Source organism: Mesoplodon bidens (assembly GCF_964165515.1).
Source record: "Mesoplodon bidens genome assembly, chromosome: 13".
In the NCBI taxonomy this organism is placed as follows: Eukaryota; Metazoa; Chordata; class Mammalia; order Artiodactyla; family Ziphiidae; genus Mesoplodon; species Mesoplodon bidens.
Window position 1 is genome coordinate 26,171,411 of NC_138169.1, and position 27,550 is coordinate 26,198,960.

A 27,550-nucleotide genomic window follows, 5' to 3' on the forward strand; every position below is an offset into this window, starting at 1 on the left:
CAGGTACCAGAGACATCAGTTAGTTACAGGAGGTGAGTGGGAAGGGGTGCAGGGGAGAATGGGAATGAGGTGGAGGGGATGCGGAGGCAAGGACCCTTCTCTGCGTATACCTTGTGCACAGCTCTGACTCTGAGAGCCACGGTCACGTGTCACACTCCAAAAATAAACAATCAAAATCAACTAGGATCTAGGGGGGACCCAAAATGGAATATAAATACTAGTAATGAACCTGTTGTATCACAAATAGCATAACCACACTGAAGAGGATAAGGAAGAAAAGAAAAAACCTGTATAAAACAGTATCTTGACTGGATACCTCAAGGCTAAAGACAAAAAGGAGCTTCGATTCCAGGGTTGGGGCAGAGAAAATACAAGATGAGCCTGGAACATCTTGTGGCGCCAGAAGGTAAGTACTCAAAAAAATGATGAGGGTTTGTTGATAGGACACAGCGGCTAACCTGAAGGAGACCCTAAATAGCCAAAGCCAAACAGTAAGCAACAAAATAACGGTAAGATTAGATTTTAACTCACAGAATAAAATGAATATCCTTGGTTCCATACTGATACAAATAAATAATCAAATAAATAAATGAGAAAAGGAATAGCTCTTCCTTCAACTGAATTTCAATGAATAAATGCAGAAGGAAAGAAACATAATTACCTTTAGGCAAATGCCACAAAGATCCACAGATGGATGCTAAGGTCAGTGGGTATAGATTTTCCAGAACCAGAATTTGCATCCTCTCAAAGTATCTCCCCCAAAGATACTTACTAACTACAAGGGAAAAAATTGTAACTTTACAGTATTGAAACCTGGCAGACACCAACTAAACCAAGCAACCAAAGTAAACATCACCAGTAATGAAACATGTCTACCTCCTGAACTCCTTGATACGATGCACTGAGGACACCATGTTTGTGTTATTCTGGCCTAAAATGCATAACTTCACTCCAATCATGAGAAAACATCAGACAAGCCTAAGCTGAGGGATATCAGACAAAATAACTGATCAGTACTTTTAAAAAGTAGCAAGGTCAAGAAGTTAAGAAAAGACTAAAAAAACTGTTAAGGACTAAGGTGGAGACTATGGAGAAATGACTAAATGCAATACGGGATCTTGGATACAATCCTGGGATGAAAATAGACCACTGGAAAAACTGGTAAAATTCCAACCAAGTCTGTAGTCGAGTTAATAATATTGTATCAATACTAGTTTTCTGTTCTTAATAATTATGCTAGGATTACATAAGATGTTAACATTAGGGAAGCAGCATGAGAGACACATGGAAACTCACTGTATTATTGTTGCAACTTTTCTCTAAATCTAAAAGTAGTTTAAAAGACAACCTACAGAATGGAAGAAAATATTTGCAAATGGTGCATCTGACAAGGAATTAATCTCCAAAATACACAAAACAGCTCCTACAGCTCAATATCAAAAAAACCAAACAACCCAATAAAAAAATGGGCTGAAGATCTAAATAGACATTCCTCCAAAGAAGACATACAGATGGCCAAAAGACACATGAAAAGATGCTCAACATTGCTAATTATTAGAGAAATGCATATCAAAACTACAATGAGGCATCACCTCACACACTCAGAATGGCCATCATTAAAAAGTCTACAGGGCTTCCCTAGTGGCACAGTGGTAAGAATCCGCCTGCCAATGCAGGGGACATGGGTTCAAGCCGTGGTCCGGGAAGATCCCACACACCGCGGAGCAACTAAGCCCGTGCACCACAACTACTGAGCCTGCGCTCTAGAGCCTGTGAGCCACAGCTACTGAGCCCATGTGCCACAACTACTGAAGCCCACGCACCTAGAGCCCGTGCTCCACGACAACAGAAGCCACCTTAACGAGAGGCCTACCCACCACAACAAAGAGTAGCCCCCCCGAGCGCCGCAACTAAAAAGAAAGCCCGCGTGCAGCAACAAAGTCCCAACGCAGCCAAAAATAAATAAATAAATAAATAAATAAATGTATAAAAATAAATAAAGTGTTAAAAAAAAAAGTCTACAAATAACAAATGCTGAAGAGGGTGTAGAGGAAAGGGAACCCTCCTACACTGTTGGTGGGAATGTAAACTGGTGCAGCCACTATGGAGAACAGTATGGAGGTTCCTTAAAAAACTAAAAATAGAGCTACCAAACGAGCCTGCAATCCCACTCCCGGGCATATATCTGGAGAAAACCATTATTTGAAAAGATACATGTACCCCAGTGTTCACTGAAGCACTATTTACAATAGCCAAGACACGGAAGCAAACTAAATGTCCATCGACAGATGAATGGATAAATAAAATGTGGTATATTTATACAATGGAATATTACTCAGCCATAAAAGAAAGAATGAGGGACTTCCCTGGTGGTCCAGTGGTAAAGAATCTGCCTTCCAATGCAGGGGACGCGGGTTCAATCCCTGGTGGAGGAACCAAGAACCCATTTGCCACGGAGCAACTAAGCCCGCGGGCGACAACTACTGAGCTCCCGCGCCTCAACAAGGGAGCCCGCGTGCCACAAACTACAGAGCCCACGCACTCTGGAGCCCGCGTACCACAACTAGAGAGAAGCCCACGCGCCGCAACCAAGAGTCCGCACACTGTAACAAAAGATCCCCTGTACCGCAACTAAGACCAGACAAAAAAATAAGGAAACTAAATTAATTAAATAAATATCAGGGGCTTCCCTGGTGGCGCAGTGGTTGAGAGTCCGCCCCCCGATGCAGGGGACACGGGTTCGTGCCCCAGTCCGGGAGGATCCCACATGCCGCGGAGCGGCTGGGCCCGTGAGCCATGGCCGCTGAGCCTGCACGTCCGGAGCCTGTGCTCCGCGGCGGGAGAGGCCACAACAGTGAGAGGCCCGCGTACTGAAAAAAAAAAAAAAAAAAAATCAAAACAAAAAAGAATGAAATAATGCCATTTGCAGCAACAAGGATGGACCTAGAGGTTATTATACCAAGTGAAGTAAGACAGGGAAAGACAAATATCATATGATATTGCTTATATGTGTAACCTAAAAAAAAAAAGATACAAATGAACTTATATACCACAGAGAAATAGACCCACAGACATAGAAAACAAACTTATGGTTACCAAAGCGGGGGGGATAAATTGAGAGTTTGGGATTAACAGATACACACTACTATATATAAAATAGATGACCAACAGGGACCTACTGTATAGCACAGGGAACTGTACTCAATATTTTGTAATAACCTATAAGGGAAATTAATCTGAAAAAAATAGATATATATGTACGTATAACCAAATTACTTTGCGGTACACCTGAAACTAACACAACATTGTAAATCAACTATACTTCAATTAAAACACACACACACAAAGTAGTTTAAAATAAAAGCTTTACAAAGAAATAACCATTTGAGATTATATATTTATCATCTGTAAGCAATGTGAGAATGAGGACCATAGCCATATTATTCACCACAAACCCTAGAAACCACAAAAAGGAGTTAAAAAAAAAAAAAAAAAAAAGCTACTGTATAAAGAAGAGAAGGGAAGTATCTGGTACTCATTTCTCAGTCTCCCAGCAGAACAGTTGCATTTTCTCAGAACAGCACATTCAGGAGTTAAACCTCACAAGTTTTCAAACTCTTTATAGTTTTCAGGTCCTTCAGAACACATAACAACAGCACACTTTGAGCACCTTGTACCCTGATCCAGTGGTAAGTGGTGATGTTTCCTAGCAGGCTCTGGCCTGGGAGTCAGGAAGAATAGGTCTTAAGCTCAGTTGGGGCACTACCCGGCTGTGTGACTGACATGGCATAAGATACCCCCTCTGGGTCTCAGTTTCCTCTACTGCATGAGTCTTTGGACTAAATCAGGCGTCTGCAAGCTCACTAGCCTACTGTTTCCATACAGCCCAAGAGCAAAGAATGATTTTTACATTTTTAAATGGTTGAAAAACTTCGTGACACGTGAAAATTACATAAAACTTACATAAAATTCAAATTTCAGTGTCCCTAAATAAAATTTTATTGAAACACCACCACTCTCTTACATACTGTCTTTGGCTGCGACCACAGTACTCAGTAAAGTATAGCACCCGAATACTTATACTATTATAAGTATACTCATACTTACTATAGCCACAAGACATAATACTATTATAAAAATCATTATATCTACAACCAAAGTTTGCCGACCCCTGAACGAGACCACTTCGAGGATACTCCAGTTCTAAGAACGATTATGAGTCACCCAGAAGGAAGCCCAGCCGCATGGAATCCGCATACACAGCACGACCTGTAGTAACCCAGGCCCCCAAGGGTGGAGGGGCCCCCAGAGCCCCTTGTGCAGACACCTGCCCCAGCATCAGGAAGCTCTATCCGGCCCGGGTCCGCCTCCTCGGGGCGGTGGGGCAGTCAAGGCTTGCAGTTTGGAGCCAATGGCCCGCGGGGGAGCCGGGGACTCAGGACAAGAGGCTGCACATCCTCTCGGCCTCAGTTTCCACCCATGAGGGGCGCTCACCGCGCAGCGCCGCCGTGAAGGTGAAGTAGAAGGACGCGAGGCGGTGGTCAGCGCGGGGCCCGGCACCGCAGTCGCAGACCGGACGGCGGCTCCCGCTGCGGCCACTGTGACCCCTGCCCCCACGCGGAACCCCTCTCAGCCCCCCGGGACGAGCAGGAGCCGACGAGAGGCCCGCGCGGCAGCGGGGCCCAGCCGGGCCACTCCGGGTCCCGGCTTCGGTTTCCCCACGAGGAGCCCCAGCGTCCGCCCGGCCGGACCCCGCGACCGCCGCCCCTCAAACCCCCGCCCCCGGCAGGGCAGAGCCGTGCCCCCACCCGGGGCCGCCCCAAACCCGCTGCCAGCGAACTCACCAGGCGTCTCCACGGCAACCGCCTGTCCTCCGGACCCCCGCGCCTGCCGGCTACGCGCCTCACAACAAGGCGCGCTCCCATTGGCTCCGGAGCCGGCTCCACCAGCCAGTCGGCAAGCGCTTACGCGCCGCCCCGCAGAGCTGGCGCGCGAGGACCGTGCAGGTGGCTGGTGTAACGTTGCACTTCAGCCTGAGCGCGGCTGGGGGCTCAGCGCCCGCTGCTGCCCGAATCCCGCCCGCTCCCTCCCCACCGCTCGTCGTACCCGGGAAGCGCCGAGCTCGGGGCCTGGCCCGCAGCAGCTGCCAAGTGACGGCCGCACTACTGTTACAACCTGCGACAGGTGTTCTGAAGGCCGTGGAAACCTGGGGGCACTTGGAGGGAACCGGGGCCGGAAGAGCATTCTCACATTACCTGGACCTCACCTCGTTCCGAAAAGGATTTGAAAAACCTAAAAGTCACAGATACAAGCAACTACTGAATCAAAAGAAAAAGGGGGAGGGGGAGCGGGGGATGAACGGACCGGGGAGGAAGTGACAGAACAGAACTGGAAGGAGGGCCCAGCGTTGACGGGTTTCTGACAAGGGCCTGGGACACAGAGGTAACGCTCTTGGGAGCTAAGCATTTTAGGGAAGTGCTTCACACTGGTTGACATTCATAGCGGCTTGAGTCCAGCAAGAATGACTTAAAGAACGAATGTTACGGCTTTTTCTTTGACTTTATTTAGAGACAGTAAAACCATGGTGAAGAACTCATAGACGGTTCAGTACAGTAAAGCTTTAATGATATGCTAGTAGATAAAAAAATAATTGAGTCGGCAACTTTGATTTTTGAGAGGAGTATAAGGGGCAGGGTTGGGTTAAACAGAGCATAAACAGATGGTTTCAAACTTTCATGGATGACCTGCAACCTTGTATGCAGTTCCCACCACTGAGTTGTATCTTGAAAGATGCTCTGGAATGAAAGTTGAAAAAAGATGGGGAGGGTGGTGCAAGCAGCAGGGAGCTAGCTGTGTGGCAAGGTTTTGAGTTGAGAAACACTGCTGGCCATGCAGGAGCCTCATGCAGCATGGTGTTATCAGGGGGTAAAACTCAGGGCCACAACGGGGAGAGGTAATGCCCGCGTGGGGGGAGGGGCCAGTCCTCACAGCAAACAGGTGACATCACTCACAATAGTGGGGATGAGAGATTGAAGCTGGGGAGACCAGATCAGAGGCTCTTACCTTACGGTCCAGGCAAGGGTTAGGTATGAATCCCTCCTTAGGCACTTCAACCATTCATTTGCATTCAACCCACAAACATTCCCTGAGCCCCTTTGGGAAGCAAGACATCCATGTTGGCAGAAGGAATGAGAGCAGAAACAGCTGGGACAGTGAGCCAGGGAAAGGAACTCCAAGCTGTAGCTTTTAAGTCCTCAGCGGTGGTCAGGTAAACACAGCAGGCACAGGCACATTCTTTTGGAAACTAACTTATTAACCAGGTGGACTGCATAGACTGCAAATCTCAATTTAGTATTTCATTGGTGCACAGGATGATCAAAGCTTTAATTGTGCAGAGAAACATAGCACCCAGAGATGTAAACTCTGCATCCGGAAGGAAACTGAAAAGGTGACTTCCTTTGGGCTACCCCCACCCCACCTGTATATCCTCTGAAATGCAAAAGCATGGTATATTCTTTAGATGGGGGTGCGGGATCCCATTCATTTCATTTCTAGAAGCAGATGTTGCATTTCTGGGTTTGCCATTCTGGGACATGGATTTTTTTTTTTTTTTGCTGTATGCAGGCCTCTCACTGTTGTGGCCTCTCCCGTTGCGGAGCACAGGCTCCAGACGCGCAGGCTCAGCTTCCATGGCTCACGGGCCCAGCCGCTCTGCAGCATGTGGGATCTTCCCGGACTGGAGCACGAACCCATGTCCCCTGCATCAGCAGGCGGACTCTCAACCACTGCGCCACCAGGGAAGCCCTGGGACATGGATTTTTGCAAGGCGCGCAGCTACACTGAATCCTCATCAGGAGAAGGTGAAGTTTGGCAATGTCCAGGGAAGGTCCCTGAAGCCCAGGCTGAGGACAGGAACATCTGGTCAGCAGAGTCTGCAGGAAGGCCCAGGCTGGACCAGCTGCCAGCTCCTCCCCACCAGCCTGAACATGGGCATTGGGAGCAGGGCCTCCAGGCTGAGCCCTCCACCCTCTGATTTGGGCAGCCGAGATACAAGACATGAAACAGAGGCCCTGGAGACAGGAACATCCCACCTCCCAGGCTCCCTAAGGTCCCCACCTCATAAACCAACCCTGCTGCCCAGGGTGGCCCAGAATGCCGGAGGAGGATAAAGGGAAGTAGAGAAGTCATGTTTGAGAGACAACGCTCTTCATTTATTTGTCATAAGGATGGGGAAGAGGACCGTGAGGTCACAGGCCTGTCTGCACGTGGGGGTGCCAGAAACTGGTATCCACCAGGCCCTCACTCTGCCAGGAGGCCTCTCTGGAAGGGGCTGCCAGCTCACAGATGCCCTGGACGCCCTCCACGCCAATCATAAAAAGGTCATGACTGTCCCCTTCTTGCCGATCTGCCAGGGCTCCAAGGGGAGAAAGCGGATAATTATCCTTCAGGAGACAGAGAAAAAGATGTCATCAGCTCCTTGGCTAATGCCTCACATTTCAAGACCCCTAGCCAGGTACTCCCACCATGGGCTCCCAGGCCAGCCTGCCTTAGCCCACCAGGCATTTTGCAAGCCTGTCTCAACCCATTAATGCTTTCTGCCCAACCCCCGACAGGGCAGTGGGCATGTCAAGGTTGGGATGGTGACTGCACATCATCATCACCCACCAAGAACAGACTCTCAACATGGCGGCCTCTGTGGTCACTGTATGCTCTGTGGGTTCACAGGGGAGCCCTGTCTTCCAAACTGCAGACCCCATGGGGGCATGGGCAGTGCCCAAGCTGCCTGTTTTCACAAAGCCTGGCTCAAGAAGGCCAGGCACAGGGTGACTCCCCCCACCACCCCTGTAATGTCTGTGGAGTGAGTGAGTGTGCCCCTCTCACAGAAGTGATAGGAAGTTCCTTGTAAAGAAACAGGATACCTGGGATAGCCTGGGACCAAGGAGGTATATGTGACAACCTCAGTTTTCCCATCTGTAAATAGGCATAATGGAGGTATCTACCTCATGGGGATGGCACGTCCACACGAGGGGTGTGGAGAGGGGGACAAAACTTCTAAGGATCAAATGGGATCAGGCATGTGAGTTACCCATGGAGTATCTGGCACGTGGTAAATTACACATTACTTATGTTGTTAGAATTATTATCATTCCCCAGCTTGAGGACCAGGTCTAAGCACCCCCCAGAAGTAACCATTCTTCACCAGCCTTCCTGGGCCAATGAAGGCTCCATTCTGAAAGGTTCTTTCAAGCTTCTCATATACTTAGTTCCTCGTAGGCATGGACTTGGCTCAGGAATATTTTTCACCCAGGAAGAAACTTTAACCTTGCCACAGAATTCCAGGTTTGGGAGCTGTAGGTGTTCTTGGGAGTTGTTTAATCCATGCCTCTCTATTCACAGAAGAGAAGGCTACAAACCAGAGGTGGTTCACTTCCAGGTTTGTCTGGATCCTCCAGCTGCATGGGACCCAGAACCCAGGTCTCCAGACATTCAGGCCAATGCTCTTTCCACTACTCTGTGGCCCTCCCAGGAACCTTACCTGGGACCTAATTGGGCCATAGGCCCAAAGGTCACAGCCTCAGGACATACCCAGAATTCCTCAACCAGCTTGGAGAAGCTCTAGAAAATTACACCTGTTTCCCTAAGATGTGGGGAAGCCTGAAGGCAGATGATAAATGGCCTTGGTTTTGTCAGGGTAGCAACATCCTGCCCTACCAGGTGTCAAGGCAGGTGCAGTATAGTGCCATCCCATGCAGTACCCCCAGGGAGCGGTTAAAGGAGAGCCTTCCCACTTCACAGATGGAAACACTGAGGTCCTGGAGGCCACACCTTGCCCAGGTGTCACAGGGACTACAGAGCCAGGAATTCACTCAATTCCACTACCACTCTCAAGGTGGGCCCACCACCGGGGGTCGCAAGGGGCCCTGCGGCACCACATCTTTCTAGCGAAGGGTGGGGAAGTAATTTTTTCCCCAGCCTTAGAAAGGGCCTCAAGTCGGATCCCTGCCCCGTCTCGCAGCAGTCCCAAGAGGGTCCTCTCCCTGCCCCTACGCACCGGTCCTGGGCCAGGTCCAGCTCCTTGGTGAGAAACTCGAAGAGGCGGGCACTGTGGCCGCGGTTCTCCTCGGCCGTGCCCACCACACCGATGGAGGAGACGAGCAGCTGCGCGCCGGGCTCCGCCGAGCCGTTCATCGCCATGACCAGGCCGGGCCGCACCGTCACGTTCACGCGCTGCGGGGACACGAAAGTTTCGCCTGAAGCCGGTGTAGGCCGGGATGGTGCTGAGGACCGGGCAGCGCGGAGTGGGGAGGCGCGGGCCCCGCGGGATCAGGGCTGGGGGCACAGGCCGGGGTCCTTGGAGGTCACGTCGGGGTCATGGCTGGGCAAGGCGACAGGGAGCAGACGTGGCGGGTGGGGCCGCGGGGTCTTGGAGAGCAGGAGGTCAAACTTGGCGGGCGGCGGGCGCGGAAGAGTCAGGGTCGCGGTGGGGAAGCCGGGGCACGGACAGAGCCCGACGCCATCCGCCAACCTCCTCCCTCTCCGTGCTCCCCTGCCCATACTCACGTCCTCAGGCTTGCCCAGGATGGCGGCAGTGGCCGCGCAGAGCCGCTTCTCCAGTCCCGCGGGCACACGGCCGGCGGGCAAGTTCGTGTCCAGCTCAACGAACGGCATTTCTAACGGGAAGGCGCGCGAAAGCCCGCCAGGAAGAAAGCACGGAGTCCAGGTGGGTGATCTCCAGGGTAGGGCTGTAGGGAGCAGGGGCGGGGCGCCGCGGAAGCCCGCTCCTCATTGGCTGGGAAGGTACACAGCGCCCCCCGATTGGCTGCCTAGACTACACCCCCGGCTTCGGCCGACAGTCTCCGCGTGCGACGGCGCTGATTTCCGGAAGTGCTGTAGCCTGGCCGGCTCCGAGTAACCCCACCCCCAAGGAGACATTGGCCGCTCCGGGCCCCGCCCACACGCCAGGCCCCGCCCCCGCTCCAGCCACACTGGCCGAGGTTTCCGGTCTCCTGCAGCTTTCCGGCGCTGCTGCGGTCGTCCGCTTCTTAGCCAATATTTAGATGGAGGTTTGAACACCCCCGCCAAACACACACACCTGTAGGAGCCTTCTCCAGGCTCCACCCTAAAAACGTTACATCGTCACGGAGGCTTAAAATTATTTTTAAATGGGTTGCCTCCAAGTCAGGCAACTTCACGTTCCATGTGTGAATCTGCACTTCTCTTGATCAGGACACCTGGTGATACATGTGGGCTCGAGTGGGGCTGGGCAGAGACCCTCGGGCTCCCTGCATCCCTACCTGGCCCCCAAAGACATCTACCTTTGTGGCCTCTTGTGCCTGTGCCAACCTTGCCTCACGGTGAAGGACAGCCCACCGGGGGGTGAGAGCTGCCAAGTCCCAGTAGAATTACCAGCAATGTTTACAGGACCCTATGTTTTTATAGGTGAAACAAAAGTTATTTAAAATGTGGAAGTCGGACTTCCCTGGTGGTGCAGTGGTTTAGAATCCGCCTGGCAATGCAGGGGACACAGGTTCGAGCCCTAGTCCGGGAAGATCCCACATGCCACGGAGCAACTAAGCCCGTGCCCCCAACTACTGAGCCTGTGCTCTAGAGCCCATAAGCCACAACTACTGAAGCCCGTGTGCCTACAGCCCATGCTCCGCAACAAGAGAAGCCACCGCAATGAGAAACCCGCGCACCACAACGAAGAGTGGCCCCCACTCGCCACAACTAGAGAAAGCCTGCACACAGCAGGAAAGGTCCAATTCAGCCAAACTAATTAATTAATTAAAATGAAAAAACTGTAAGTCTGTTGAGGTAGCCAAACATGGTACTCTCATCTGTGCTGTAAAGTTGTCTGAATTGTAAATGACAAAGATAATTGAAATTGTATGGGTGTATATGAACAATTTCAATTACACATCTAAAATTCTATTTAAGTGCACATATTAAAGGAGCCTCTATGGGAGGCAGGCAGGCTGAGGCTCTGTCTGTCGATGACCCCGTCTCCTTCGTTTATTAGATGATTCAGATATCAGAGGGTCTAGGACACAAGACAGGTAGATTGTGACCATCCTGAGGGACAGGTGACAAGTCTGGGACCCAGGGTGTAGCGTGGAGAAGACAGTGGCCGGGGTTACGAGTAGGCATGGGAGAGCAAAACCCCTCAGCAGCACCAGGAGGCCAGGAACTAACCTGAGACTTCCCTCCCTGCAAGGAGGTTCATGAACCAGCCCTGCACCCCACCTGTGGGAGACAGCGTCACCCCGGAGGGAAGAGAGAGACCTAGGAGACTGAGGTGATTCCTGATTGTGACTCTCTTTACCAAGTCAACTGTGACATGTGCCAGTCCAGGGGGCATGGAACCAGCTCCCTGCCAGGACTGAGGGAGGGAAGCTTTGGGGCTGAGGAGCCCAGAGGGGTCACCTGACTTGGCCTAGGGTGAGAAGTTGGAGGAATTCTCCCTGGAGAAGGACGTGGTAACAAATGCCAAAAGACCAGGAAGAGCACCAGGCAGGAAAGGTGAGGGGGAGCCCAGTAGGCAGCAGAAATAGGCTGAGCCAAGGCCAGGAGGCCAAGGAGGAAGCTGGGAGTTGGTGTTGGGGTGGGGGGGTGGAACCAGGAAAATGGTGGGCTACTGGGGGAAACCAGACGGGGTGCCCTGCAGGGACGGGGGCAAGGCTTCAAATGTAAAGTTCAGTGACTCGTCCTTTGTCCTCTAGCCTCAGGGCAGTGAGGCACCAGGCTAAGTTTCAAACAGGAGAGGGCCGGGGGTCAGGGTAACATCTGTGTTTACTAAAGCTATTTCCAGAGGTCACATGGAAGTCAGCGTGCAAGGGGTAAGGGTGAAGTTGGCAGGCAGACAGAAGAAGGAACACAGGACTGGCGTGTGGAAGGCACTGTGGACCGGACTCTGCGCAGGTGTCTCACTCACAGCCGAGGGGAGGCAGTGCCATTTCTTTATTCTGAGGACAGAGCTCCGACGACGGTGGCTCTGCAGGCCCACCCGGTACTCACTGCAACAAAAGCTGCACCAAGGGCTTCAGCCTCTCCTTCATGGCAGTGTCGGCTGGAGGCAGGTCCTTAGCCTTCATGATGTCCGCGTGGGCCTCCTGGAAGAGGTCCTCCCCCACCGCGGCTTCCACGCGCTTGCACCACGCAGCCAGCTTAGGCCGGCTTTTGAAGATGTCACAGCCAGCACTGACAGGCTATGGGAGAGGGAGCCAGGTGGAGGGGTGGGACCCAGGGGAGCACAAGGCAGCATGTCCCAACTTAGGGATCCCTTGGGTGGATTTTCCCTCCTCTGCCACACGGGTGATAGGCTGGGGGTTCTCCTCCAGGAAATACCGAGAAGCTGCTCAATATCCCTGCAGGGTGGGGTTTTTAAGCCCCTTTTTACAGATGAGGATGCTGAGGCTCAGAGGGGGAAGTGACCCGCCCAGGGTCCCCCAGCCAGAAAGGGCAATGTGAGCTGGTACACTGGCTCTCTCCCAGGGTACCCCAATGTCCAGCTGGCCCACCACCCCACGACACTCACATGCATCAGCTCTGTGATGGCCACCAAGTCTGCCACTGAGATGTGAGGCCCAGACAGGAAGTCCTGGTCCTTCAGGAACTTGTCCTCAAGCAGCTGCAGGCACCTGTCCAGCTCGGCCAGAGTAGATGCCAGTGTCTCAGGGGGCACCCGTTGGCCCAGGAACACAGGGAACAACATCTGGTAGGCGGGCAGGCAGAGGGAGGGCTCAGGGTCTGCCCAAGGCCCAGCATGGTTCCTGCTCTCATTCCACCTATCAGCCATCCTCCGCATTTCTCCTCACTCCCATCTACCATTTCCGACCCACAGCCACTACCAGCCCAGGCCATATCCCTTACTCAGGCACAGATAGCCTCCACCTCTTCCTGGGTCATCACATCGGGCAGCCGGGGGATACTTCAGCAATCCCAGTCTGCCCATATCTTCTCCCTGCATAAAGCCTTCCATGGCTCCCTAGTGCCCTCACTGCAAAGGCCTCAACACAGGGCAGAAGCCATCCTCTCCCACCCCACCTCCCACTCCACCCCAGGCTTCTCAAATGGGAATGTGCGTGCAGATCCCTCTGGGATGTGATTCAAGTGTACGGTCCTTATCAGTACACCTGGGTGGGGCCTGAGACTCTGCATTTCCAAGCTCCCAGATGACACTCATGCTCCTGGCCCATGGCCCACACTCTGAGTAGCAAACATCTACACTCACTTTCCTGGACTTCTCTCCATTCTGCCCTCAAATGCACCGGACTTCCTCCCCCACCACAGCTTGTAAAGCTATGGAAAGCTTCTTTGTGCTAAATGGACCCCCAGAGGGAATTCCCTGGCAGACCAGTGGCTAGACTTCCGCGCTCACTGCCGAGGGCCTGGGTTTCATCTCTGGTCAGGGAACTAAGATCCCACAAGCTGCATGGCCAAAAACAACAACAACAACAACAAATGGGCCCCCAGAACAGTGGTTCCATACATGCAGCAGGGGCCAGCTCACACTCCCTCACACACACAGAGCCTGCTCTGTGCCAGACACTATGTAAGTGCTTTACCAATAATAACTCAGAGTTCACATTTCAAAAACCTCTGCACGTTTGATAAGTAAAAATGGTATCTGCATGCTCTTTTAATGTGCATTTGCTTGATTTTTACTGAAGTTACATGTTTTCATCCATTTATTGACCCTTTCTCCCTGTCCTTCAGTTACATCTCTGCTGGTTTCTTCTGCGCATTTTTCTCCTGTGTTTTGATGGGCTTCTGAGAGCGTCTTATTATTTTTTAAAGCTTATTTATTTATTTATTTATTTATTTATTTATTTATTGCTGCGTTGGGTCTTCCTTGCTGCGCCCGGGCTTTCTCTAGTTGCGGCGAGTGGGGGCTACTCTTCCTTGTGGTGTGCGGACTTCTCATTTTGGTGGCTTCACTTGTTGCAGAGCACGGGCTCTAGGCGCGCGGGCTTCAGTAGTTGCGGCACGTGGGTTCTGGACTTCTCCAGTGGCATAGTGGTTAAGAATCCACCCACCAGTGCAGGGGACACGGGTTCGAGCCCTGGTCTGGGAAGATCCCACATGCCGCAGAGCAGCTAAGCCCGTGCGCCACAACTACTGAGCTCACACTCTGCAACTACCGAAGCCCACATGCCACAACTACTGAATCCCGTGCGCCTAGAACCAGTGCTCTGCAACAAGAGAAGCCACTGCAATGAGAAGCCCGCGCACCGCAACGAAGAGTAGCCCCCGCTCACCACAACTAGAGAAAGCCCGCGCGCAGCAACGAAGACCCAATGCAGCCAAAAATAAAAATAAAAAATAAATTGTTTTTAATGTTCTTTCTAACATTTCTTTGCCATGATCTTTCCCAGGTTTATTTTTGCTTGTTTTCATTCTTTTTTTTTCTTACACAGATTTTGTGTAAAATCGATTAGCCTTTTCTTTAAGTCTCCCACTGTTACTAGGCTTATAAATCCTTGCATACCCAGAAATCAGATCAACATTTAGTGAAATATCTTATTTCTTCCTACTTTGAGGTTTTTCGCTTAACACCTCTCCATCTGGAAAGTACATATGTAGCAAAGTGAAGGTTTGATTCTTTTCTCTCCCAAAAGACAATATTCCCAGGCAGCCTGGAATGTGCAAAAGGGCACAAGATTAATTTCCAGCAGCTCAGGAATCAAGACATATTGGGGGAGTCATTCCCAGGTTCTGTGCCTTGGTTTCCCCTCTGGGAAACAAGTTGGTTGCCCTGGAGCATCTCTGGCATTCTAGAATTTAGTGTTCTCAGGTCTCAGGTCTGAATGGAATGCTTTAGACAGAAAGCACCATCCCCTGGTCACCGAGGAAGGGCTCCCTGCTCTGAAGCTCACCTTCTGCCACGTGGTCCGGGTGCAGCTTGTTCGCAGGGTCGTGTGCTGCCACGCCAGGTACTCATCCACACGGGCTCGGGCCTGCAGGTCCTGGGGGTACCAGTGGTCAGGGGCCTCATACTTGCGGGTCAAATACAGCAGGATGGCCACACTGGGGGACACGGTGGTTGCAGGGGACATGCCCCAGTCACCCTTTAACCATTCCACAGGGGCCAGGCCCTGGGTGAGGCCGGTCCCTGCTCCTCACACATCTTTCCCCAGCTCCTGGGGGTGGAACATTTCACTGTTTCTGGTACAGAGTAGGAGTGTGAGGCTCAGAGAGGTTAAGTGACAGCCAGGATCATACAGCTCTATGTTGGGCCATCCTATCATCAGAACTAAGGGCACCAAGTGAAAAACAAAATGTCATGAGATTTCAGAAAGTGGGCGTATACTCAGAGAAATCTCCCATGAGGAAGCAGTGCCCAACATGTGTCCCGAAGGATGAAAGCGACTCCAATACCATTCCCCAACATCTCAAGGGCAGGGACAGCAACAGGAGGAAGACCAGGCACCCCTCCCAGCCCTGGGCAGCTCTGCTGACTTCAACCCACTCTCCACCTTTGGGCTGGTAAGGGGCTCAAGGCACACAAGCCACGATCCAAGCCATCAACGGTGGACACACAGATGGCTGACTGGTGCAGCCAAGGGACCCGTTACCTCTCAGCCAAGGTGAAGTCCCCATCCTTCAAGGCTGGCACCTTCCTCAGGGGGTTCACCTGGGCAAAGTCATCGCTGTATTGCTGGCCTGTGGGAGAGACCAGTGAGGCAGGTGGGGAGAACTCTGAGCCCTCTGAGGTATCTGCCCACCCCTACCCCAATGTCCAGGCACCAACTTTCTGAGGCCTCCATCCAGGTGGGGCAACAGAGAAGACAAGGCCACTCTGCTGGTCAGCGGATCACACATGCTGAGCCTGCCAGAGGTCCCCCCTTCCTGTGTCCACCACCCCACCTTGGAACCTGGGTCAAGTAGCATCTCAGCTTGGACTTGGGAGGAGGGTGATTCACTGCAACTGTAATCCATCCCAGCCCCGGCCAACTCCATCCATGCATCAGACACTCTAGCCTCCTCCCTGGGCTCTAGGCTTGTCCACTGCAATCCACCTCCCTATGCCAACTGGGTGACCTGTCTACACCCCAGAGCTCCAGCCACACCTGCTCCCGTCCCTCAGCAAACCTCGCTCTCACCAGCAATACCTGCCCGACTCAGCCACTCAACCTCCTGCAGGTCAGCTCCTCTTTCTTTCTTGTGCCAAACCTTCAAGGCTCCTCCCCCACAGGGGTTCCCAGGTCTGAATCACATCTGCATACCTCCCTGGCCCGGGCCAGTGCAGAGGGTACACCAAGTAATGTATGTGGAGTCGGAGGGCTTCAGTGGAGCCGGGATCCAGCCTGGCCGTAGGACCGCCTGTGGGCCTCTATGCCCTTCTACTGCATGGACGGAAATCACCCCTACCCATCCTCCCTCTAGAAATTGCCTCTGTGCCCAGCCCCCACCCCTAGGAGCATTGAAAAGTCAGAGCAAGCTGGCATCAAAGCAGCTGGTGGCTCACGCTGGGGCACCAGAGGCAGAAGGTGGGCAGGCTCAGCCAAGCAGGGGTCTCCCTCCGGGCCTGCCGAAGGGGCTCTGAATCCAGAGCTTATCCTACTGTCTAGTTACAGCCCTGCCCCCTCCCCGCATTCTGTATAAGTGGAGGGGACCTAGGCAGGCATAGGTAGGAGTAAAGAGGAGACCAGATACAGGTGTCCAACCTCCTCCTGCCAGCAGACCCAGAAACTCCAGAGATGGGGGCTGCTTCCACTGGGAATGAGGAGGCAGTTCACTGTTTTCTCCAAGCCCAGGTGTGGAGGTGTTGGAGCTGTCACTCCACTTCCCGCGGCCCCACACCCCCACTGCTCTCTACCTGCTCTGCTCCTTCCTAACCTGTATTCTGAAGAACGGTTAGTATTTACTAGGCAAAGGTCAAGACTCTGAAAATACACAACTTATAGGCGAAGCCACGGTTTCCGACTGGAGTCTGTCTCTTGCCGTCTGTCTGCGCAGGCCGCCTGACCGTGGGGCTCCGGGAGTCCATGTGCACACAGGGGCCCAGACCCCGGGCCTGCCTGCCGGGCCCACCTTTGAGCAGGTCCACGGTGCGCAGCTCGAAGGGGATGCCGTTCTTCTTGGCGAAGATGTAGACGGCGCGGCAAGGCTGGGACAGCAAGTCCACGTAGAGCTGCAGGCCCATGGCGGGGGCGGGGGTTAGGATTAGTGCAGGACTGGGGCAAAAGCGGCGGGCAGGGACCACCTGCCACACAGCCGACGGCCGCGCGCAGCCTAATTAATCGAGCCCGGCCACGCCCTCCCCGCCCATTGGATGGTGCCGGAGAACTTTGGACCAATCAGCTGCGGCCTCGCTCTCCCGCCTTCCCTCTCCGGGGTTCTAGGCTGGGGTCCCTTTCCCGGTGGGGAGGGTACAGGGAGACGGACTCTGGCAGTTTCTCGCCGCCAGGTCAGTCCCCTAACCCGGACCTCAATGTCTACCTGAGTCAAATGGGGCGGGGGGATGATACTGGGGTACGACGTCGAGGGCACTTCCAGCGCAGACACTCAGTGAATTTAGAGTCGGAAGTGTTGGCCCAAGCCACCTTCCCCCACTCGCGGAGGGGGCTGAAAGAGGAGGGACTTAAGTGTCCCCAGGAACACAAATAGAGGAGGAGAAAGGAAGTGCCACGGCCTCCCCTGGGCCCAATGCAGAGGGTGGAGGTTGGGGAGGGCGTGTGGGCCTCTGCACCCAGCAAAGACTAGATCCACACCTCAGGAAGCCGCCCCTCCCCAACCTTCCTTACACTCCCGGCTAATCCCTCCAGCAAAGCAGAAGCCCTGTGGGGCCCATCTAGAGGTTTGCAGGGGGACCTGGAACCTCCCCACTTCCTTTGCAGGGCCAAACCCCTCCAACTACAAGCCTGGAGCTCCTGAAGTCTGTGGCTGTGATGCCCTCATTCTCTAAGCAAGCCTCCTGGATAAAAAACCCTGTCCCCAAACCCAAGACTCAGAGAAAGCCCCTTGGCAAGAGGATCGGTTACTGCAAAACTTGAGTATAGCTTGGCCTTCCTGGGCCCCAGGCTCCCAGTTTATAGAAGACTTATCCCCCCAGGGCGGGGCCATGTTCTCCGCCCCCTCCAGTGGACTGCCCTCCTCCACAAGTCACCCTTGGCCAGATTACTGCAATATCCAAATCTCCCTGCTTCCTCCCTGGCCACCGTCCAGTCCAACCCCCAACAGCAGCCAGAATATTATTCTAAAATGCAAGCTGAGCATTCCGTTCCTCTTCATGGTTTGCAGCTCCTAAGTGTGGCATTTAAGGCCCCTCATGACTGAGTCCTGACCAGGAGAGCTGCTGTTTGGATTTCCCCTCCCGACCAATTCCTCAGGACAGATGCAGGACTTGTGATTTACAATACTTGGTGCCAAAGGGCCACGTCCTGGGTGACTGGCCCAGCAAAGCGATAGCTGGCATGCCTACAGCCAACACCAGTGGATGCCCGATACCCCTGCTGTCTTTCTCTAAGAACTAGAAGGCAAGGGGGCATTTGTTAATTTCACTCTTGACAACCATCAGGGGGAAGCTGACCCATGGGGCCTAGGAAAGGGGGTTGTCTTTTGAATAGAGGCCAAGACCAAGGTCAGGACAGAAGGAAGTTCAAATAAACCACACGTCAGAGTTAGAAGCAGAGGCTCAGGCTGAGCCCAGGTTTATTTCCCAAACTGAAAAGAAGATGCAGTGATTACAGGAGACAAGGTCTGGGTATGCCATTCTCATCGTGGCTTTTAGGCAGCTGTGGAAGATGAGTGGGGACCTGGCCCAGGGAGCAGAGGGGCAATGGGACTCAGGAAAGTCACGCCTGCTCTCTGGGTCTGCCTCCCATGGGACATGGAAAGGAAGGTGCTTTGTGAACTGCCAAGGGCAGAGCAGAGGCTTCCCAGCTCACTGGATCATGGACAGCGCCCTAGGCATCAACTTCCGCTTAATGGTGGGGTCTGCAGGCTGGGAGTCCTTGGCCTTCAGGATGACCTCATGGGCCTCCTGGAAGAGGACCTCCCCCACTGCCGTCTCCACGCGCTGGTGCCACGCAGCCAGCTTGGGTCGGCCTTCAAAGACTCGGCAGCCGGCACCCACAGGCTGTAGGGAGACAGGGGACAGGATGGGCATGGATGGGTGAGGCCAAGTATGGCAGCATCTACTTGGTTTGGAGGCCACAGAACTCCAGAAGGTTTCTACACATAAGCACAGTCCCATGCCCAGGTGGGGCAGTGTAAGCAGGACTTCAGCAGCCAACCAGGACCTCCCCTGCCTAGTCCCCCCAACAACCGCCCACAGCACTCACATACACAAGCTCCGTGATGGCTATCAGGTCAGCCAGAGAGATGTGGGGCCCAGTGAGAAAGGCCTTGTTCTGGAGGAACTTGTCCTCAAGCACCTGCAGGGTCACGTCCAACTCTGCCAGTGTGGCTGTCAGCATCTCAGGAGAGACCGGCTCACCCAGGTAAACAGGGAGCATCACCTGGTGGGTGGGCAGGCAAAGTAGGGGGTTAGGGCCCAGCCCAGCCTCAGGGGCAGGAAGGCAAGTTTCCCTGCCCTTAGAGCTGCCTCCTGGTTCCATGCATTTTTTTTCCTACAGGGAAATTCCTAAAGGACTCCTTTTCCCAGAACTATTCCTGTTCCCACAGTCTGAGCCTGGGGCATCTGACACAAGGACTCAAACCCCTTTGAGAATGACTCAGAGGGGACCTGAACAATGAGTTTCATACTTTGGGGGGAGGGCCTGGCTTAGGAATGATTATTTTTTAACCTCTTTCCCCCAGATTATAAAATCAGTACTTCATACAGTATAAATAGAAGGATGGGCTTTTAAGGTCTCAACTTTGTTGCTTATCAACTATGTGAACTAGAGCAAAACACTCAAACCCTCTGAGCCTCGATTTCCACATCTGTGATATGGGAATAATAGTACAGGGCTCATCTTGTAAATGGAAAAGTGAGGCCCAGAGAGAGACAGACAGTTGCCTGAGACCACACAGCCAAGAAAAGACTAAGCCAAGCGTGGAACTGACGTCTTCTGACCCAGAGAGCTGCCAGGGACTAGGGAGAAGAGCCAGGAAAGGGTAGCATTCAGGATTCTGGGAGGAGGGCATTTGGGGTGAAGCCATCAACAGCCTCAGGCTTGCCAGAGCTGTCAGGGAGACACAGTGGATGGGGAGCAGGGGAGGGAGCTTCCTGCTCAGTCTGGTGTTTTGTTGGGTAAAGTTGCTTGGGGACCCTGGGACTCTGGAAAGGTAAACAGGACTAGGATTGTGCACAAGCCCTGGTGGCTTCTGTTTCCTCCCCCAAACAACAAGGTAGACAGGGTCAGTGATCACCCACCGGTGGCCTGGAGGCCAGTGCTGGGCTAATGACATTCCTTTGGCTGTAGACTTTTTTTTTTTTTTAGAAGATGTTGGGGGTAGGAGTTTATTAATTAATTTATTTATTATTTTTGCTGTGTTGGGTCTTCGTTTCTGTGTGAGGGCTTTCTCTAGTTGCAGTGAGCGGGGCCATTCTTCATCGCAGTGCATGGGCCTCTCACTATCGTGGCCTCTCTTGTTGTGGAGCACAGGCTCCAGACACGCAGGCTCAGTGGTTGTGGCTCACGGGCCTTGTTGCTCCGCGGCATGTGGGATCCTCCCAGACCAGGGTTCGAACCCGTGTCCCCTGCATTAGCAGGCAGATTCTCAACCACTGCGCCACCAGGGAAGCCCCTGGCTGCAGACTTTTTAAAACTATGGATCACTTGCTGACATTTAAAAGTGGAGACATTTCATATAAAAATCCTGAACTTTCCAGCTTCTTTTTAACATAAAGGTGCTGGCCACACAGGGCCGGCATTCCTACCTGGCCACCAGCACAGCATCTAAGGCTCCTTGGTGGGGGAAGCGGGAGGGTGGGGGGAACAACGGCTCTTAGTTTGCCAAACCCCACATAAGTCCGCCCCCCGTGTATTCTCTGCCTCACCCCAGCAGCAGACTGTCTACATTTCCCTTCTGTTCCCATGGGGTGGTTCCAAAGTTCTTAGGGTTTTAAAAAGTGTTTTTATTCCTCTTTAAATATAAAAGACCATAAGAGGGTAATAAATAAATTCTGATTTATTCTTATCAGGAAGTGCTATAGAGTAGTTAGAAAAAAATAAATTAGACCCACCCATAGCACTATGGAAACATGCAAGTTCCAGAATGATATGAGAGCATTTATATAAAACTGTAAGCACTCAAAGCAAAACTTTATTTTTATGTGGCTGCACATAAATGTACTAATGTAGAAAATCGTGAACTGAAAGGACTTGAACCAGATCCTGGGGAGCAGGGGGCACCTCAGGAAGGAACAAGGGCAGCAAAGAGGTCTTTTGACTTTTGTCTCTAATGTTTCCTTTTTCATATAAAAAAAAATAGAAGACACAATAAAACTCATGAGCCAGAATTAGCCATACACTTTCAAAAATGAGGAGTGCACTTCTGATGAAGATATGACAATCACAAAAAAACCACTGCTCCCACCGTAACACTGAAAAGAAAATAAACTTATTTTCCTTTAAAGTCTTCAAAGAATATAGAACTTTAAAAAAAGGAAAATAAAAGAACAAAAAAAGCCTAAACCTGTTCTGTCCAATATGGAAACCACTGGCAAGGAGAGGTTACTGAGCTCTTAAAATATGGCTGGTCTTAGGTGAAATGTGCTGTGCATGTAAAATACACACCAGAAAACAGACACAGATCAATGGAACAGGATAGAGAGCCCAGAAATAAACCCACGCACTTATGGTCAATTACAACAAAGGAGGCAAGAATATACAACAGAGAAAAGACAGTCTCTTCAATAAGTGGTGCAGGGAAAACTGGACAGCTATATGTAAAAGAATGAAATTAGAACATTCTCTAGCACCATACACAAAGATAAACTCAAAATGGATTAAAGACCTAGACATAAGACCGGAAACAGTAAAACTCCTAGAGGAAAACATAGGCAGAACCACTGAGGGGCACTTAAGTGTCATTGTTGATGGACACTGGGGTTGCTTCCACAGCTATTGTGAATAATGGCTATTGTGAATATTGCTGCTATGAACATCTCTTCGAGAGCCTGCTTTCAATTATTTTGGGTATATACCCAGAAGGGGAAGTGCTGGGTCATGTGGTAATTGTATTTTTAATTTTGGGGGGGAACCATCATACTGTTTTCCACAGCAGCTGCACCACTTACCATTCCCATCAACAGCGCACAAGAGTTCTAATTTCTTCTTATTCTCACCAACACTTGTTATTTTGTTCACATATATATATATATACACATATATAAATGTATACATATATACATATATATATACACCCCCATTCCGGTGGGGGTGAAGTGGTATCTCATTATAGTTTTAATTTGCACTTTCCTAATGATTAGTGATACTGAACATATTTTCATGTGTTTATTAGCCAAAGTGATACTATTTTGAGTACACTGGGTTAAGTAAAGTATAGTCATTTCAACTGTTTCTTTTTACTTTTTAATTGTGGCTACTAGAAGATTTAAGACTGCATATATCTCACTTTGTACTTTGGTGCAGCACTGGACTAAATGAACTAAATTCCAGAGGGCACGAACCCTCCCTAGGTAAGCCACATTCATCCCTGGGGTCCAGGCAAGCAGGGGTGCAAGCCTGCCATCAGCATAGGAGTTTTCTGATGAAGCAGCCACGTGGAGAACTTAGGGCAGGGCTGAAAAGTAGAGCCATCTCACGGTGGTACTTGGTGCTTAGATTCCAAATCCCTGCTGGAGGAAAGCAAGCAACCTGATTCCACCCTCCAGATACCTGAAACCAGAGATGAACTGAAACTAACTAATGCCACATCCCAGCCCCACTCCTGACTAGCTGGAAGGGAGGAACCTCCCACCAAGACTGCCTGATAGAGGAAAGTGCAAGCCCTTTCTCGGGTATTTATTATGTATTCAGTCTCTACTCTCCTTTTATACATACTGTGCAGCACACAATAATAAATTATAAGACATACAGAGAAAGAGGAAAATGTGGCCCATAATCAAGAAGGATAAAAAAACAACCAATAGAGACAGACTCACAGAGAACCCAGGGGTTGAAATTAGCTGACAAAGACTTTTAAGTAACTATTATAAATATGTTAAAGAATTTAGAAGAAAAGATGGACCAAGTGGGTGAGTGGATGGTGAATTTCAGCAGAGACATGGAAACTCTAAACCAAATGGAATTTCTAGAACTGAAAATTACATATCTCGAATAAAGAATGCATTAGATGGGCTTACCAGCAAACAGAAGGAAGGATTAGGAAGTCAAAGTCAGGTCAATAGAAGCTATTCAAACTGAAAGGAAGAATGCGATGTTGCTGGAGCCCTTTTGGGGCGATGTCCTCACTGCCCCCGCCTGGAGAGGGGCACCTCACCTTATGCCACAGGACCCAGAGGCAGTGTCTCCACAGGGTTGTGTGCTGCCAGGCCAGGCACTCATCCACACGGGCACAGGCCTGTGTGGTCCTGGGGGTACCAGTGGTCAGGGACCTTATACTTGCGGGCCAGGTAGAGCAGAACTGCCATACTGTGGGGGAGGGGAGGACATGATGGGTGGGGGAAAATATGGATCTAGGGGCTTTATACAGAGTCCCTTCCTTAACCTTCCTGACCATGTGCCAAGGTATTTGCTCGGTTTCCAGACAAGGAAGCCGGGCTTAGAACAGGGATGGGAGTTGCCCAGGGCACACAGCCTTTGGTGGCAGAACTGAAAGTCTGTCTATGGCTAATACCCAAGCTCATCCTATCACCAGGCGAAATCCCACGGCAAGTCCTGCCAAGTGTTCTGAGACAGCTTCTGATGGGAAAATTAGAGAGAGCTTCCTGGAGGAGATGGCATCAAAGCTGAGCCTTAAAGAATCTCAGTTCTTTCCAGTCTGCATCTACTCTTGTCATCCGACATTCAGCCCCTCCCAGATGGCCTGGTGGTTCAAGAAGGCTTTCCTGTTGTCCCTAAAGCACCTGCTGGAAACACAGGGCAGTGGTGGGGGGGGGGCGGTGCTGCGGGATCATGAACCAGCAGGACAGACAACGCTCCCGCAGCTCCCCTCCTGCCCTGGGTTAGGAGGGCTGCCTTGGTGTTGGGGCGGGGGTGGACCCAGAAGAGCACTGAATGTGGGAATTGGGGGCCATAGGAAGGCCTTTGGGAACTCGGGGTACCCCAGGGGCTGGGCACCCCAGCCAAAGGGGCAGAAAACCTCTGTATCTGCCACTGGCCTAGGTTCCTTACTGGGAACCCTGCACCCACATCCAGCTGAACAGCTCACTTGTCTTTTTGCTCTTTTTGCTCCCAACTAATTGTTCAAGGAAGCTCCGAGGAGGGCTGAAGGTCCCTGGGAGCCATGCACCTCCCAAAGTAGGGGAGAAGAGACAGAGAAATGCAGAGATTGCACACCGCCCCTGGCAGGTACGCGTGGGCGGTCAACAGTGGGCAGCACGGGACTCAGGCCAGTAAGGGCAGCAGGAAGGAAGATGGTGCTGGCAGAAGGTGGGAGGAATTCTTTGGGGGTGCATCCACCTCGAGATTCCAGAGATGAGTTCAAAAGTTCCAGGTTCCCCTTGTTGTGGGAGGCATGACTTAGGTGATGAAGGGGGCAGAACTGGAAAAAAATTTCATCCTCCCTAAAGAGATTTCTACTTCTTGGGACTGTTGTGATGCAAAACATGCACGTGTCTGGTGGCCCTCCCACGGGCATGGACCACCCAGGGAAGGGGCAGCCCAGAGATGGAACCACTGGGGCATCAAAACACAAGTTTGGCCAGCGGGCAACCCTTGGAGGGGATGAAGCCACCCTGCCCCACACCCCTGCCCAGGGACCCATCACCAACAACCACAGGATTGGTACAGATGTAAAACAGATGCGTTCTTTTCCAACCATCCCTGTGAACTGAAACCCTAAACAGGCAGGAGCCGGGGGTCAAGCCCTGACTCTCTGTAGGATGTTGGGCAAAGGGCCCTTCACCTCAGAGGACTTCAGTTTCCTGTCTATGAAATAGAGAGCTAGGACGAGATGGTTCTAGCGAGGTCTGGTAGCAGCCCCGGGTCCCCAGTTACCTCTCGGTCAAAATGAAGTCCCCGCCCTTCAAGGCAGGCACCTTCTGCCGGGGGTTCACCTGGGCAAAGACATCACTGAGGTGCTGGCCTGCAGAGAGCCCATCGTGGTGGGTGGTGGGAGGGAAACGCCAAGCCCTGCCTGGCTGCACCAACCCCCCACGCCACCCCCGTCTCAAGGCCCAGGCCCCAATTTCATGGCTCTTCTCCAGCCCCGGGCTGCTCTCCGGTGTGGGAAAGGTTGCTGTGGGAGGAGTGGGAGGCTGTTCTGCCAGCTGGTGCAAAAGACCTTGACACCCCTTGCCAGGTTCTGGTGGGCATAACCTTCCCCCAACAGCACGCCCCCAAAACAGAGCTCAAGAAGCTCCAGCCAGGGTGGGGCCTCTCCTTGCCTGGGCCCTCAAAGACACCCAACCCACTGCCTTTCCACCGTTGCCAGCATCACAAGCGCCCATGCAGGGTGTCCCCAGCTGCAGGGGCCGGGAGGCTGGTGCCCTGAGTGGACTGTGATTTCCTATGGTGCCCCTTTCCCTGTGGACTCTAAGATAGGGTCACCAAACACAGACAAGTGGCCTCTTCCTGGTGTCCACTTACTTGCAACCAACTTCCACAGGCCCCTGTGTGTCCCCTTGCTCACCCTGCCCTGGGCACCTGGGACAGAGCTGGCCCTGTCGTTAGGCTCTGCATTCTTGTCCCACCACAGCTCCCAAGAAAGGTGCAGCCCACTGTCCCCCAGGACCCTGACCTCTGCTTAAGCTCATATGAGTGTTTTCTGCTCCTTCAGATGCAGCCAGAGAGAAGCTTCTGAAGGTCACTTAAGCATCACTGCTGCCATGCTCAACAGCCTTCAGTGGTTCCCCATTACCACGGGAGCAGGGGGAAGCTGCTCAAAGTCATAAACTATCCACTACAGCCTTACCCCTCCAGCCTCAGCCCCACTCTCCTCCCTCTCCCTCCCTTCAGACTGTTCCTTCACCAAGGACCCTCCCCTCCTCTCCTGGTGAAACACACCTCCTACTGCACCCTCTATCTGACAGCCCAGTTTGGACATCCCTTTGTCCTCATGCCCTCTCCCCTACCCCACACTCTGCAGAGGTAACCCCTGGGCAGGACAAGTGGGCAGTCCCCAGAGGAGGCTGGGAAGAGATGGCGATTCAGGCAGAAGGACAGGCTGGCCCAAAGGCAGAATGGCAGGCGAGGCCCACCGAGCTGGGGGCGCTGGGTGGAAGGCTCAGCCAGGCAGAGTTGCCCTACTTGCCCCACCAGCAAAAAGGGAGTTCTGCTTTCCGCTACCCCAGCTGCCATGCCAACTGTGCCCCTGGGACCTTGGGGACCTGTCAGAGAAACAAACCCTCTTGCTCAGAGTGCAGGGCTCGCCAAGCCCCTGCAGTCCCCCTCCTGCTCCCAGAACTCCCCGTCGGCTCCCCCCCTTTCCAGTAGGAATAAGAGAGGCAGAGGACAAGGTAAGTGAAGGCAAAGCAGGAGGAGGAGGAAGGGACAGAGGGGGACCCAGTGCAGCCCAGGCCAGAGCATCAGCATCAGCAGTTGGGGCCACAAAGGAGGGACTCACTCTGCCACACTCCCCATGCGGCCCCCTAAAGCCCTCTCCTCCTGCCCCTATCTCTTTCCCTGAGGCCCCATCCCTATGCCCAGGTGCACCCCCTCTGTTCGCAGCGTCCCTCCTCCTTTCTTCATGCCTCCCCCACATTTTACTCCGCTTCAGCTGAGCCCCGTGGTCCATTCCATGGGACCAAGCAGAGTTTGGGGATCCCCGAATCTCGTATCTCCCTGGTGGCTCACCTATTCGGCGCTGGCCCCAGGATGGGGGTGGCTTGGAGAGGGGTCCCCTAATTGGTGTTCGGCCTCCCCGTTCCTCACTGACTTCGCGGTCCCCCAGACCCGGGCCTGGCCCACCTTTGCGCAGGTCCACGGAGCGCAGCTCGAAGGGGATGCCGTTCTTCTTGGCGAAGATGTAGACGGCGCGGCAGGGTTGGGACAGCAGGTCCAGGTAGAACTCCAGGCCCATGGCGGGGGCGGACCACCCTCGCAAAGCAAGGAATACGGAACACAGCAAGCCCAGCGCTGGGTCTGACGAACAGCAGCGCGGCCCGCCCCCCTGGTAGCTCCCCATTGGCGCTTGGGCCGCGCACTTGGGTGCAATCGCGGAAGCCCGGCGGCGAGTCTGCGCGCTGGGCGGGGGCTCCGGATGGTCCCCCTGGGGGAGGCGGGTCGGGAGGGCTCAGAGGGCCCCCAGGCCCAAGCTCATCTCACTGAGCATAACGTCTTCAAGGCTCATCCTAGTTGTAGCGTGTGTCAGAACTTCCTGTTTCACGGATGAGAAAATTGAGGCCCACAGTGATTACAGGTCCAGAAAGTCTGACTCCAGCAGCTATGCTCTTGGCCACGAGCTGCAGAGATCCTGGCGCCAGCAAGAGGCAAAGCCTCAGGGCTTACGGTCAGCGTGGTGGGCTAACTCA

The 27,550-nt window shown here is 52.7% G+C and overlaps 4 protein-coding genes across 6 annotated transcripts in view; all 4 read right to left on the reverse strand.

Moving 5' to 3' along the window:
- Positions 1-4,932, reverse strand: part of CABIN1 (calcineurin binding protein 1) — a 102,523-nt gene extending 97,591 nt beyond the window's left edge. For all 3 annotated transcript variants that reach the window (XM_081252820.1, XM_081252819.1, XM_081252817.1), the window contains exon 1: positions 4,845-4,932. The gene's annotated coding sequence lies outside the window, so the exon portion shown is untranslated. The remainder of the gene's footprint in view (positions 1-4,844) is intronic.
- Positions 4,933-7,184: 2,252 nt separating this feature from the next.
- Positions 7,185-9,770, reverse strand: DDT (D-dopachrome tautomerase). Its single transcript, XM_081252483.1, has 3 exons — positions 9,562-9,770; positions 9,053-9,228; positions 7,185-7,442 (listed from the first exon to the last, which is right to left on the reverse strand). The coding sequence occupies exons 1-3, from the start codon at positions 9,667-9,669 to the stop codon at positions 7,370-7,372; spliced, it is 357 nt and encodes a 118-aa protein (XP_081108609.1). The 5' UTR covers positions 9,670-9,770; the 3' UTR covers positions 7,185-7,369.
- Positions 9,771-11,753: 1,983 nt separating this feature from the next.
- Positions 11,754-27,069, reverse strand: LOC308627365 (glutathione S-transferase theta-3-like). Its single transcript, XM_081253426.1, has 7 exons — positions 26,988-27,069; positions 19,287-19,463; positions 17,035-17,134; positions 15,576-15,663; positions 14,877-15,027; positions 12,536-12,712; positions 11,754-12,206 (listed from the first exon to the last, which is right to left on the reverse strand). Exons 2-7 carry the CDS (start codon positions 19,458-19,460, stop codon positions 12,012-12,014), a joined length of 885 nt encoding a protein of 294 aa, XP_081109552.1. The 5' UTR covers positions 19,461-19,463; positions 26,988-27,069; the 3' UTR covers positions 11,754-12,011.
- LOC308626712 (glutathione S-transferase theta-1-like) lies at positions 23,299-27,125 on the reverse strand (the record flags this gene model as incomplete). Its single annotated transcript, XM_081252121.1, is given in 4 exon segments — positions 23,299-23,484; positions 23,486-23,549; positions 25,077-25,164; positions 26,988-27,125. Coding segments are annotated over 4 exon segments (450 nt in total). The 5' UTR covers positions 27,100-27,125.
- Between the last annotated feature and the right edge of the window lie 425 nt (positions 27,126-27,550).

Coding starts and splice junctions, on each gene's coding strand:
- DDT (XM_081252483.1), bottom strand. CDS start 9,669: ATGCCGTTCGTTGAGCTGGACACGAACTTGCCCGCCGGCCGTGTGCCC. Junction 9,229..9,561: donor TCCTGGGCAAGCCTGAGGAC/GTGAGTATGGGC, acceptor GTGTCCCCGCAG/CGCGTGAACGTGACGGTGCG. Junction 7,443..9,052: donor CTGGACCTGGCCCAGGACCG/GTGCGTAGGGGC, acceptor TGTCTCCTGAAG/GATAATTATCCGCTTTCTCC.
- LOC308627365 (XM_081253426.1), bottom strand. CDS start 19,460: ATGCTCCCTGTTTACCTGGGTGAGCCGGTCTCTCCTGAGATGCTGACA. Junction 15,664..17,034: donor CACCGTGGACCTGCTCAAAG/GTGGGCCCGGCA, acceptor TCTCTCCCACAG/GCCAGCAATACAGCGATGAC. Junction 15,028..15,575: donor GACTTCACCTTGGCTGAGAG/GTAACGGGTCCC, acceptor CGTGTCCCCCAG/TGTGGCCATCCTGCTGTATT.